The following is a 13,898-nucleotide window of genomic DNA, read 5'->3' as shown; positions in this document are numbered from 1 at the left end:
CACCTTCGCTAAATTAGCTCTGAAGCATCACATAATTCTCGTATTTTTTTTTATTGGTTGTGTTTGCTGTGCGCCAAATTGACTTCTTATAACAAAAGCCCTATTGAAATGGCCACTCTGTCCAATTAAGACATAGTGTAGGCGCACTCAGGTCTTAAGGAGTCCCAATCCAGTATTCTAGCGTCTAATAAAAAACTTATTGAATCTCAAGAAGCACAATTTGCTTCTCTGTATAACAGTCTCCCTGAGCCAGATGAAAAATCTTAAATGTGATAATTTAACCCTGCGCAAGTAGTAAGATACTCTAAAAATTATAGTTATAGTTGTGGAAGCTAGTTTGCAAAATGCACCTACTTTGGACTCTGCCTCAAAGATTTTTCAAGAAATGAACGAGCGAGAAAAATGTTCATTCAATATTATCGATCATGGTTTAGTGGAGTAAAATCTTTCTCACCTTCGCTAAATTAGCTCTGAAGCATCACATAATTCTCGTATTTTTTTTATTGGTTGTGTTTGCTGTGCGCCAAATTGACTTCTTATAACAAAAGCCCTATTGAAATGGCCACTCTGTCCAATTAAGACATAATGTAGGCGCACTCAGGTCTTAAGGAGTCCTAATCCAGTATTCTAGCGTCTAATAAAAAACTTATTGAATCTCAAGATGCACAATTTGCTTCTCTGTATAACAGTCTCCCTGAGCCAGATGAAAAATCTTAAATGTGATAATTTAACCCTGCGCAAGTAGTTAGATACTCTCAAAAATATAGTTATAGTTGTGGAAGCTAGTTTGCAAAATGCACCTACTTTGGACTCTGCCTCAAAGATTTTTCAAGAAATGAACGAGCGTGAAAAATGTTCATACAATATTATCGATCATGGTTTAGTGGAGTAAAATCTTTCTCACCTTCGCTAAATTAGCTCTGAAGCATCACATAATTCTCGTATTATTTTTATTAGTTGTGTTTGCTGTGCGTCAAATTGACTTCTTATAACAAAAGCCCTATAGAAATGGCCACTCTGTCCAATTAAGACATAGTGTAGGCGCACTCAGGTCTTAAGGAGTCCCAATCCAGTATTCTAGCGTCTTTAAAAAAAACTTATTGAATCTCAAGAAGCACAATTTGCTTCTCTGTATAACAGTCTCCCTGAGCCAGATGAAAAATCTTAAATGTAATAATTTAACCCTGCGCAAGTATAAGATACTCTAAAAATTATAGTTATAGTCGTGGAAGCTAGTTTGCAAAATGCACCTACTTTGGACTCTGCCTCAAAGATTTTTCAAGAAATGAACGATCGAGAAAAATGTTCATACAATATTATCGATCATGGTTTAGTGGAGTAAAATCTTTCTCACCTTCGCTAAATTAGCTCTGAAGCATCACATAATTCTCGTATTTTTTTTTATTAGGTGTGTTTGCTGTGCGTCAAATTGACTTCTTATAACAAAAGCCCTATTGAAATGGCCACTCTGTCCAATTAAGACATAGTGTAGGCGCCCTCAGGTCTTAAGGAGTCCCAATCCAGTATTCTAGCGTCTAATAAAAAACTTATTGAATCTCAAGATGCACAATTTGCTTCTCTGTATAACAGTCTCCCTGAGCCAGATGAAAGACTTAAATGTGATAATATACCCCTGCGCATGTAGTTAGATACTCTCAAAAATATAGTTATAATTGTTGAAGCTAGTTTGCAAAATGCACCTATTTTGGACTCTGCCTCAAAGATTCTTCAAGATATGAACGAGCGTGAAAAATGTTTATACAATATTATCGATCATGGTTTAGTGAAGTAAGTTAAAATCTTACTCACCTTCGCTAAATTAGCTCTGAAGCATCACATAATTAAAATTTAAAATTATTTTTTATTTGCCTGTTACAATAGGTACCCCGCAATCACACTCATTTTATTTAATACATAATCTATCACCAACCAAAAGTAAATAGCTAATTATACGATACTCTCGTAGGTCTATCATGAATTCAAACTCGTATAAAAAGGTTAACCAATAGATAAAAACTAACTTAGTCAAGTCTCATCTACGCTAAAATGCACAACGCACATTTATTGATTTATTCCGTTCATTAAAATTTGTATTTTTCGTACGTTTGTGTTATTCATACCAATCTAAAAGCAGTAGAACAATTTACCTACTTAGCTAAGGACACAGAATTCACAATCTCCAAAGGTGAGTCAGTTTTAATTTATGGGGCTATAAAACAGGTATTGGGGTAATCCAGAATGAGAGATCCGAGGGGCCGCCCAATCATTTTAGGATCCACGTCAGTTAGAAAATTTCCCCAATCCATTATAATTGTTACGTATCAGCAGTTTCCTAGCAATCCAATCATTCCTGTACAAGGAAATAATAGTATCAATGTCATTAGGATAATTTGAAAAAACAGCAGAATGTTAAAATAAGGGGAAGCGCACCAAGTAATCTGCCATATTCTCAGCACAGCTGTAGACTATTTCATTTTTACCCAACTTATATTAACTGTATCTAAATTTAAAAAATATTCATAAAAATTACGTATAAGTTGCCCAAAAAAATATAATTTTGTGGTTATGATTATGTCTGTAGGAAAAAAATTTCATATTACATAAAAATTGACGATTTATAAACATGAAACCTTTAAAAAGGTGTTGTATTCAAAGTTATTTTTTTTTTTAGTTTTAAGTTGTCGAGAATCTAAAATCTTTATTTTCAATATTATGTTTTTTTAATAGTTATCATTATATTATTATACTCAGTTAACATTGAATTGATGTCACACGTTTTGTTTTTTGTTGGATTACTACCACAGTTAATTTTTTGTTTTTATCAGACCTGATAAAATTTTCTTGTCAGAAAATTTAAAATTAAGCTGAATTCTACTCCGTATTTATACTCTCTAGACCCATAGAACCCCACCTGTTACGCCCTTTTCCCTATGTATTATTTTCTTAACTTGTTTGTTGGACTATGTGTTTGCTGTGTTAAAAATTAATATAATGCCTATAATTATTTTTACACCTGCAATTGTTAGACCATCGCCTCCGGCAAATGTTGTTTTCACCGCCTTTGACAATTTCTAATCGTCGCGAGGAGAACGGGAGGACGGGTTTCCAGGTGTCCCCATACATACAAAATCTACCTACTGATAAGTTCCGAGCCCCGGTGATTAGCATATCTGTTATTTCCCTATAAATATTGTTTTTTTAACGGTTATTATAACACATTTCGGTTATTGATGAAGATAACAAAATCGTATACAATGATTTGTTTGTATTTTTAAGAACAAAGGGGCCTCTGAATTCTTAATAAATAATAATGTCTGTTTACTGTAAAAATAAAAATAAAATTTGTAATAATTTAAATTTAAATTTAATAACATTAGGAACACATATTGTAAATAAAATAATTTTGTCCGTCTAAAGTTGGATTTCCGACCACTGTGCGGCGACTAAAAAAAAAAAACTGTAGCTTGCTTCTATATTATCACAAATGTGAATGGTCAATTATTTACAATACATTTAAGTATTTACAAAGAAATACGGGAAAGTCCGTTGATATGAGATATGAAACATTTATTTTCCATTTCTTAATCATAATGTGTAAATGTAGAGTAAATCTGGCACTAAATTGTCTTACAAAATGTACAACATTGGTCGTAATTTTGTTTTATTTTTGTACAGTTATAATTTGCTAACATTAATATTGCGATATACGCCTGTATATCTTGGTGGAAGTTAGTATTTAAGTAGAAAATAAAACAAAAATAATATGTTTGAACACAATACTATTAAACATAAAAACACACTGTATAAATATAGAGAAAAATATATTTAACGTACGTTACAGTTATAACAGCAGCCGTAATAGAATGGTAAATCCAACACCTTAATACTATGTCTTATATATGATATAATCTAGGTTACAAATGTAATTGGTCCTTGAATAAAACAACTTTTAAATATTACTCAATGATTTCTATAGTGTTCACATATAATACCATATAAGGTTATATTATATTTATTACTTATAACATACTTATATTCCATGACCCAAATAAAAAATATTAATTATATTCAATAATTAAATTTTAATATATTATATTATAGTTTACAATAATAAATTGAAAGTCATTGCACATGCTTGATGGAATATGTGTATAATACATGTATATTTTCATAGAAAATACTAGTGTTGTAAATTTGTACAAAATGGTATAACTTAAACTTATGGTAATATGCCTACATTAATAATATTTGCTAATTCAACTGTTCATAAATTTCATTATTATAATGAACAGTTGAATATTATGCCGTATAATATGGAGCTTATATAGAAAAATGTTTGTGCTTTGTTACCTACGTGTCATGCGAAGAATAATAACGTTAATTTTGATAATAACTAAAATTATAGGATTTGATTCAGGGGCGTCACTTGGAGTAAATTCATGGGGTAGCAAGCATCTTGAATATTATTTTTAATTTAGTTGTAGTCTAAAGAAGGGAGTGAGCAGTCGGTATATCGGTGAATCCTGGTTAATTGTTCATAACAATTAGGTAAAAATATATCATAAATCTCATAATTTATTTTTTTAGTTTAAACATATATTTACATTGATTTATCACACAAATATACAATTTCTGATTTTATATATTGTTGTGAATGCAATAACGCTGATAAATTTTCAAGTACTGCTTTAATAGCTTCTATTCGGCAATTCCACCGAGTATCAGATAAAGATAAAGATTTATGTAATTTGTAGTTCATTACAACAACGGTATAATGATAACAAAATAATATTATACTGTGGTCTGTGCTTATAGCTATACTTCGTACCGTCCCCGATCGTAAACGATAAACCGTTTCCTGGAAAAAATAAATATGTAGTTTCGCTAAAAGTTCATTATTTATGAGTTATCTTTATAGTTTATACCTACGTCCAAATTCAATATAGTAGATAGCCGATGATACTATAATTATTACACTAATTATATTATTTTTTTGTGATCAAAATCTGAAAAAAATTAATAAAATTGTATTTTTTTACAAATTACTCGTAGGGTAGCTTTGCAACCCCAATAAAATTGATGGGGTAGCGATTGCTACCCCGTAATAACGCCTATGATTTGATTTCAATAAAATGATATTAACTATTTTACGAAGTTCAATCAAAGTATAATAAACATCCATCATAATGTAGTGCGTAGTACAAATAATAAAAATACCGTGTTTTTATATCACTGCAGTAGTAAAGATGAGATTTGTGTACAAAGGTGCGCACAATAATTTTATTATAAGTGCGGTAATTCTGGTAACACTGTAACGGTTACATAATGTTCAAATTTCCACAACGTCATCGGTCATTGTTCATTGTTCGATTGTTCAGTAAGTACTATTGTAATTTTCAAGTCAGTTGCTTAATACTAACTTATTCACTGTTATATATCTACTACACTCAGAACAATAAAGAAACAATTAATATGTAAGTTTTGGCACTTATTTTCATGTATTTTAAAAATACATTGTGTAATAATTAAAATGACATTTTAAACCCTATGATTTTTAAAATGTAACTATGTAATATATATAATGATTTTAGCTTAATTAGTTTTTCATGTATCTTAAATATTTTTTATTATACTAATTGTAATATTTTCGATACAATTAGAATTATTACACTTTGCTAATTAATATTACATTTGAACAAAAAAATTTTATTCTTAGAATTTTCCTGGACGAAATTATTATGTATTTTATCACGTGTACATAAATTTAGAATGACCTAGTTGTCAAAGCTTTACTTAAAAAAAAAAAAAAATAGAATTGTCGCTTAATAATTAAATATGATGCAACCTCAACCATTGCATGAAAAATATTCAACTTGGTATTAAATATAACAAGCCAAAAAATGATTGAAACTGGAGTAGGGTGTTGTATTTACACTACATCTTTTATACTATTTTATATTTACACTACATCTTTTATACTATTTTATATTTACACTATTCTTACAATTTATTTATTTATTTAGCGTATGGTTTCTGGTTACATGCATTAGACTAATTATAATATGATAACGTCATACAGTAAATTGGTATAATAGATAAATTAAAAATTAAAATTAAACAAAATAGGGTACTTTGTAATTTAAGCGATAGTGAGTAATATTAATAAGGTAACAAAACAATTTATTTGGTATTAGAAAGTTCTGGCTCCTCCAACCATTTAATAAATGTGGGAGGGGTTGTGAGACAGTCGATTCTGGGTCCTCTATATTGATGTCTTGTTCCCTGAGGATTCGGGAGATGTAGTCACTTTTTGATCTGCTAATACCTTCAATATTGATTTGGCAAGTGCGTAGGGTAGACCCTAGCTTTCTTAGGTGGCCTGAGAATCTTTCGATTCGATTGTGTTCGGTTTGGTTGCATGTAATCAGGCCAGGAGAACATTATAAATGATAGTTTGGCCACTGAGTTAATAGATCTTTAGCCGTTCATCTTGAAGATGAACGTTGCCCAGGGGGTACCACGAAGAGGCAATCTATCACAACCCCCTATTTTTACAATTTAAAATATACAATATACAATATTTTTACAATTTACAATATTTACACTATTTACACTTATTATTTACAGAATTAATTTTATATACAAAATAATATTTACACAATATGATGCTAGTCAAAAATTCTGACAATCATATAGATGTCAGAATTGCAAATGGGACAACGCCCTCTGCCCCTCACCTCCTCACCGCAATCGTGGCATAAACATTTGTGCCCACACGGAACGCAGGCATGTGTGTTCGTGGCTGCCAAGCAAATTCCACAACTGTTTATTTGTCGCGGTGTAATATCCTCATTCAAATTAGCCGAAACGAATGGAATATTATCTTGCTCCCTTCTCAAACGTTGTCCTTCCATTTGCCCGATAAATGCGAGAACTTCGTCGTCATCCTCAGGTATGTGATAGTCATCATTGACTATTAACACAAATAAATAAAAATATAAACGGATTATCATCAATAATATTAATGGTCATAAAAATTATTATTAATATGATATGGACAAAATATATTTTTACAGGGAATCCTTTTTTTATTATTTAGGTGTACGAGTCATTTTATTAATTTTTTTTTTTAATTTAAATATTGCATGTTTAATATTTCCTTTTTCTTATATATAATATAATGTATTGCCATTAAGAAATATGTTGTATACTATTATAATTGTTAACAAATTGTTTTTAATATTTCTGTTCAGAGCCTTACTGGGAAGAATGGCGTTATTATCTTGAACAGCCGGAGCAGCCTCAACTACAGGAGCAGCCTCAACTACAGGATCGGCAGCTTCAACAACGGGAGCATTTTGCTCCTCACCATCTCCCAATTCTAAATTGTAAGTTAAAATAAAACAACTTTATTTATAACCTGTTTTATTTCTTTTTAAAAAAATTTAGTTCATTAAGGTTTTATTTTTAATTGTAGCATAACGGGCCATGAAGGTCCAATGCTGCAATCATGAGATGATTTCTTGATAATTTCGCTATCCGGGACGGATCGTCAGTCCGTCGCCTGAGAGGAGGATGGTATTTTACCGGACGGTTGCTCGCCTGGCAGTTTTAATATTTTTATTTAGTACTATTGTCGGTATACCTATGTTATAGGCCAAGTGGCCTGTGTAGGAAAAAATTCCTTAACAGTAAGGCGGCCTTGCTCCAGCCTTTCAGTCGCTGCTCTTATGTTTCTGTCCTGCTGCACATACAGTGGACGACGTGGCCGTAAGGTGGGGCGCTCCAACTGTTGATATTTTTGGCTATAAATACCCTCAATTTTCAGGAGTACCTCTGTAAAAAAAATTTAAAAAAATTATTTCTATAACTAATTAACTATTTTGTAGCAAGTATTTCGATTTACTTGTATAATTCCAAATTCCCGGTCTTGTTGTATTCATTTGTTGGTTTAAAATTCTGTGAAAGACCTCCTGATCATTGTTTGTCCTCCTGGCCTGTCCGTAAACACTAAAATTCTGCGCACCGGTTCCTATAGTAAGTATTATACAATGAGATAATAAAAGAAAATTGTTTGTAAAAAATAATATTTTTTTGCTTAGTTTTTTTTAACCCCAGAGCATTTCATATACATAAAAATAAAATCAGTATTTTGGAATCGAGAGCGTTTTAAAAGTTTATAGCTGTGATTGCCGGAGAGATGGCGACTTCTTTTAACCAGACGATTTTTTGCCCGGCAACAGTGAGTGCCAAACACACTAATGCCTTACCCACTCAGCCATTTCCTCTCCACTATGTACAAAGGTAAATTAATTATTTTTTAAATAACTATTTTCTCATTTTTGAGTATATATTAGGTATTGTTTGTAATAATTAACTATTTATTATTATCAAGCATCTTTATTTCATATAGATGTACGCATTTCACTTTTATGTTAGTATTGAGAGAAAATCAAACAAAATCAAATTGTACTGTTTTCTAAGGTTTGCAGTACTAAACACTTACGGTTCATCCACTGGTTCTCGAAGTAATTAATATATCGACGAGCTATTTGTTCGTTTTCCGCATGACTACTCTCTTCTTGGATCAGGTTAAAACCCTCGGCTATGTGCTCGACCGGTAAAAGGGCCAGAGCCTTCGACATGCGGAACATGTTATGCAATGCCAAGTCATTACTATATTCACGTCGCCGCATCCCAAACTCTTTACCATTTTTTTCAAGTGCCTATAAATTACCATAAACATTTTTAAATGGCAACACACGATGCTATATTTTATAGCACCGGAAATGATGAGAGAATTATTAAAAACATTTTTCATACTTGCACCATGTGGAACCAACACCGCTGCAGGTTGGCAGCTGGCAGAGTATTCCTCAGTGCATTGGTTAATGCGGTTTCATAGTCAGTAATGATGTTTGTGGCTTGAATACCGCCTGGAATAAGATCCCTTACGTATTCAAGCACGCACCGGTATGCGATCTCTGTCTTCCTTGTCATCAAAACAAATGCAACCGGAAAAGCCTAAGTAAACGTATAAATAAAAATGTTAATCGTAAACTCATAAAAATCGTTTTTTTAATTTATTATATATTTTTTATTACCTGATCCATGTAAATGGCCATAATAATTAAAACTTGTTCAGTTTGAGGCTGAATAGGCCTCGATTTGAACGTGCCATCTACATGTAATTCATGTGAACTGCCTAATAAACTAAAATTACATTTAAGCTATAATATTGTCTATAAAAAAAATCATCTAGGTAAGCAATTAATTATATATTCTAATTTGTGAAGATTGGTATTAAAACTATTTGCTATTGGACTGATATTAAATATGCTGCTGTACTTGTCCACAAAATATTACAAGCAGCTATCTGAGCGCACAGTAGTGTGCTAGGCCAAGTTTCAGTAATGCCAGTTTATCTTTAAACGAACCAATTCACCCAGTTTTTCTAACTCACATATCTCTGATTCCTCTTAAGATAAGCTTTTGAAATGTAAATATCACTACTTTGATATTTAGTCTTGGAACTTGGCCAATTTTTCTCTGTTAGGTTTTTGTTGGAGATAATTCATAACAGTTAATTGAAAGAAATTAATTTATACAAATTTTAATCGTTTTTCTTTAAAATAAGTTATATATTTTTTTTAAATACTTAAGAAATATGTTTTTGGGACAAAAGGTAATGTTTTCTTTGTAACACAAATTTTTTCATTGTTAATTAAATTATTACTTCATCATTGCAGGCGAAATGAAAACCACTGCTTCGCCAGCTTCTACACCTCCATCTATGTAGCCCCTATACAACTCCTCGTTGCTAGACGTTAAAAATAGATGGCGGTACCTCAGGTCGGACAAATTGCCCACATATCCCAACAGAGTCTGGGGTATTGATGGCTGAGCCTCGGCCCTGGCCCGTTCCATAGTTCGCAAGAAGCTGGTGTAGGCCAATTGAGTGTTAACATGGTGTAATCTAAGTATAGAATATGTAAGTCTTGAACTACTAAATAATTATGCTTGTGCTGAGCTGATTGATTTGAGAACTTAATTTTAATATTAAGTGTTCTTATATTTAAAAACGGTAGGACTTTCATTAAGTATTAAATACTTTCTGTTCAATAATAATAAAACAAATTTTGTTTTATTATTATTGAACAGAAAGGCTTACGAAATACGTTTATAGGTATACAGTTATTTAGTGTTCTATGAAAATATACTAATTAGATGTATAAAATAATTTTTTAATATGCATTTTAATGACCACAAGCGTTTGCGGGCTTCAATTACAGGGGAGGCAATATATAATGTTATTTTTAAATGTAGTGACATCGGCCCAGTGCAACAATGAATACACGCATGTACGTTCGGTTGCCTATCTCTTTTTGTTACATAGTTACATACAAACATTCATACATACATACAAGTGAAGCTAACATAAGCGTGTTAAAAAAACCTTGTCTTTTTAGTAGTTTGTAAATAATTAATAATGGTAGTCTAAAACTCTTACAGCATGCTTAAATTAAGCTACTTCTATTAAATTAAGAGGAATATACGGACATTTTTAAATGAACGTAGTTTACAGCATGACTTAGTTTTCAAAAGTGTACTAAGACGTACACCTATTTTATCAATTTATTGATTCAACATATACTTAAATTATAATTAACTACGCAATTATTTACGCATATTTAGGTTAAACAATTTTTTACGCTTGCTAGATTTGTTAATTACAAATATATATTATGTAAATAACTTATGCATAAACCAAACGATCACAGATCACTATGCAATAAAATAGTTTGAAGTAAGGCAGCTCAGCTGCCACAGTTGCCTCCGCCTGTGTTTGTGAGACATCAAGTTTTAAATACAATTAATCAGCTCAGTTTAAATAATGTAATGAATAATGCCGTCATTGATATTAATTTTTAAATTATTATTAAAGGTAGGTATTACTGTGTTATTTCTTCATCATAAATGACTTTAAGACAGGTCAATTCTGTTGAACAACGATGAAGAATTTGGCTTTTTACACGCACAGCGGACAAATATTCCATATCAGGATCATGATTATGAAGTCCGATCACCTCAAGTCTATCATTCCTGATAAGTCCTTTATATAATAAAAAAAATTACAATATTGTGTTAAGAAGAGTTTAATGTTATAAACTGTTTTCAGCCTTAAGAGGATTGAAAGCGGACTGGTATTTTCGAAGTTTTAGACCTAAGATCCTGACAAAATTACGCCTACGTAGAATGTCCAATTTGAATTTTATATTAAAAATGTCAAGTTAATCGGCCTCTTTTCAAGGTTATTGTGTAAATAATTTTATATTTCAATTAAAATTGTGTTTAATCCTATTTTAATTTCTTAAGTTTTTAGTATCCTTTATATTGTTTTATTAATCCGACTTCCACGGTAACCTAGGGAAAAAGCTCATGAGCCCAAATATTTATACAGAATTAAAATTCAATCATATTAAGTAGGCATAATTTTGTCAAGATTTTAGGTCTAAAGGGGAGATTACATGCGGTCAAATTTTTCAGTCAAAATATCATTTTTATTCAATTGCATAAGCCAACACGGTGATCCGATAAACAATCTAAAAACAGATTTGAATTCGTCATGAAGTTTACTTAGGATCGTTCAGGGCACACTTTCGGTTTTTAATTTAAACCCTTTACCTTTACCCTTTTAAAATTTGAAATTTTATATAATATTCAAACGGGTTTTGTACATAGTAGGAATAAGATATCAAAAAAGTGCCCTGACCGATGAAGTAAACTTCATGGCAAATTCAAATATATTTTCAGATAAATTATCGGATCACTGGTTCAGCCTGTGCGATGGAACAAAAAATGTATACTGTATTAACTAAAATGGCTTTACTCATAGACAAAATTATTTAAATTAAAAATAACACCATGAAGCTTATACAAATTGACCGGTAAATTAATTGACATGGTAAAAATTTATTAAAACCATTTTTCCTAAATATTGCCTGTACAAAATTCCTTAAAAACCGACCGTATGCAATTCCCTTAATTAATTTCTTGTATGTACAAAATGGCATTTACTCGGAGAATTAATTGTAAAAGTTAAAAATGATGCCTCTAGCTTTTACAAAGTAACCTGTAACTAAATAAAATGTTCGAAAAGTTTTTTTTCTTCTTAAATATTGCCTTTTATAAAACCCCTTAAAAACCGTCCGCTTTCAATCCCTTTAATCATTGTTATGCTTTATACCAAATCGGATTATAAAAAAATATTATGAATATAAATACTAATTGCCACAAAATATTCATGATAGTTAACCCATTGATCAATTTTTGTAAATTATCATATTAAAATATATAAATTGTACTAGGGCAACTCATGGTGCTGGCCTTCTTTCTTTGAAAAATAGTGTTATTTTCTAAAAAAAAATGAAATAAAACGGTTTTTATTTCAAGCCTTTTAAAAGATATTTTTTCTAATTAAGTGGAGTACTACCTAATTAAAAAAAATCTTCTGTTGAGTAATACTTAAATGGTACACTGCTTTATTGTGTATTCGTAAAATAAGTACGATTACATCTAACTACTAATTGCTTCAGTTTTCCATTTACAATCGGGTTACAAATAATTCATATTGAGAAAAAAGATTAATTTTCTAAAATAATATATAGCAATTAATCATACCTCTCGCAGTGCAGTTGGGTTTTATACAACTTAGTGAGGTAGACGATAGCCTCACTTTCTTAACGCGGTAAAAAAAGCCATCATTACTATGATGTAGCTTACTGTTTTTACGAAATCCGTAGACAACTTCGTATTCCATTTTTAACCAATGAAAAGTACAAAAAGAAAAATAGGACAGATGTGTTGTCTGAGCTCTCGATAAAACCCGAATGAACCCAATGTAAGTATGAACTTGGTTGGTTGGTACTTTTTTTTTTTTTTATATATATATATACACACACACACATATATATATATATATATGTATATATAAGTAGGTATGTATGTTGTACATAGTATACAGAACGTGCAAAGAAGTACCCAAAAATGATTGGTGTTTGTTTGAATAAAAGTTTAATATTGTTATTAGGTAGCGCAGCATTTTTATTTTATTTAATAGATAAATCAACAAATTATTTTTGAAATAATAATATGTAGAGTTTAGAAATTAAGCCCTCGAAAATATTTGTTTGTAGTGATGAGTTTTTTATATTCAGTTGTCACTGGGTGTTAGGTACATTTTGTATAACTTATCTTCTTATAAACAAAACAAAAATTTAAAGCCACTGCTGACTGAGGCGTCCAATCGAATGGACAATAGAAGGGTATAGACTTTGACGAAAGTTGTCAGACCATAGTAGTAACTGATGGTTCAAAATTAGGATTAGGGGTCGTGTTACAACAAAGAAATAAGAATAATGAGATCCACCCTGTCGCTTATGCATAAAAAAAATTAACCCCAGCCCAAAATAATTATTCAGCAATGGAACTTGAAGTCCTTGCTATAGATTTCGCCTTTACCAACTTTCGTCAATATTTACATGGTAGGAAAGTGGAAGTCTGGACCGACCACAAAAACTTGACCAGTTTACTAAAAATAAAAACAGAATCCAACGTAGTAAAGCGACTTAGGACTAAGCTAATGGGTTATGATATTACTATACTATATAAAGAGGGGGTATTTAACAAAGCAGCAGACCATTTATCCCGCTATCCCCTTGAAGAGAAGCCTAATGTTAAGAAAGAAAATATAATTAGTGAAAACATAAATATTAATTTAGTACAACCTATAAGTATAGGAATAGATCAGGTTAACGATGACTATTTACACAAGATAATTACAGCTATAAGGAACCCCGATAGTACTGATAGGAAATGGTCACGTAAGGCAAAAAACT

General features: G+C 31.1%; 1 protein-coding gene and 1 long non-coding RNA gene across 4 annotated transcripts; both read left to right on the top strand.

Annotated features, from left to right (window-relative positions):
- The first annotated feature begins 5,288 nt into the window (after positions 1–5,288).
- On the top strand, positions 5,289–8,943 carry LOC126840071 (uncharacterized). 3 transcript variants are annotated; one of them, XR_007686029.1, is made up of 6 exons: positions 5,289–5,474; positions 6,628–6,952; positions 7,254–7,388; positions 7,478–8,037; positions 8,103–8,304; positions 8,485–8,943. XR_007686029.1 is itself a non-coding variant. In XM_050575559.1 (4 exons), exons 2-4 carry the CDS (start codon positions 6,697–6,699, stop codon positions 7,480–7,482), a joined length of 396 nt encoding a protein of 131 aa, XP_050431516.1. In that variant the 5' UTR covers positions 5,339–5,474; positions 6,628–6,696; the 3' UTR covers positions 7,483–8,091. The 3 variants fall into 3 exon arrangements, 1 of the variants encoding a protein (XP_050431516.1); XR_007686028.1 differs by having other exon boundaries at positions 5,290–5,474; positions 8,414–8,943; XM_050575559.1 differs by lacking the exons at positions 8,103–8,304; positions 8,485–8,943 and having other exon boundaries at positions 5,339–5,474; positions 7,478–8,091.
- Positions 8,942–12,351, top strand: LOC126840072 (uncharacterized). Its single transcript, XR_007686030.1, has 3 exons — positions 8,942–9,028; positions 9,750–9,991; positions 10,946–12,351. It is a non-coding gene; the product is annotated as an uncharacterized LOC126840072 (long non-coding RNA).
- The last annotated feature ends 1,547 nt before the right edge of the window (positions 12,352–13,898 follow it).

This window comes from Adelges cooleyi, unplaced genomic scaffold (assembly GCF_023614345.1).
Source record: "Adelges cooleyi isolate 19-005CV unplaced genomic scaffold, UGA_ACOO_1.1 ACOO_flye_CR_arks_rails_tigmint_CR_PRNA_34, whole genome shotgun sequence".
NCBI lineage: Eukaryota > Metazoa > Arthropoda > Insecta > Hemiptera > Adelgidae > Adelges > Adelges cooleyi.
Note: the sequence above shows the minus strand (reverse complement) of the source record. Positions and strands in the feature narration are given on the sequence as shown.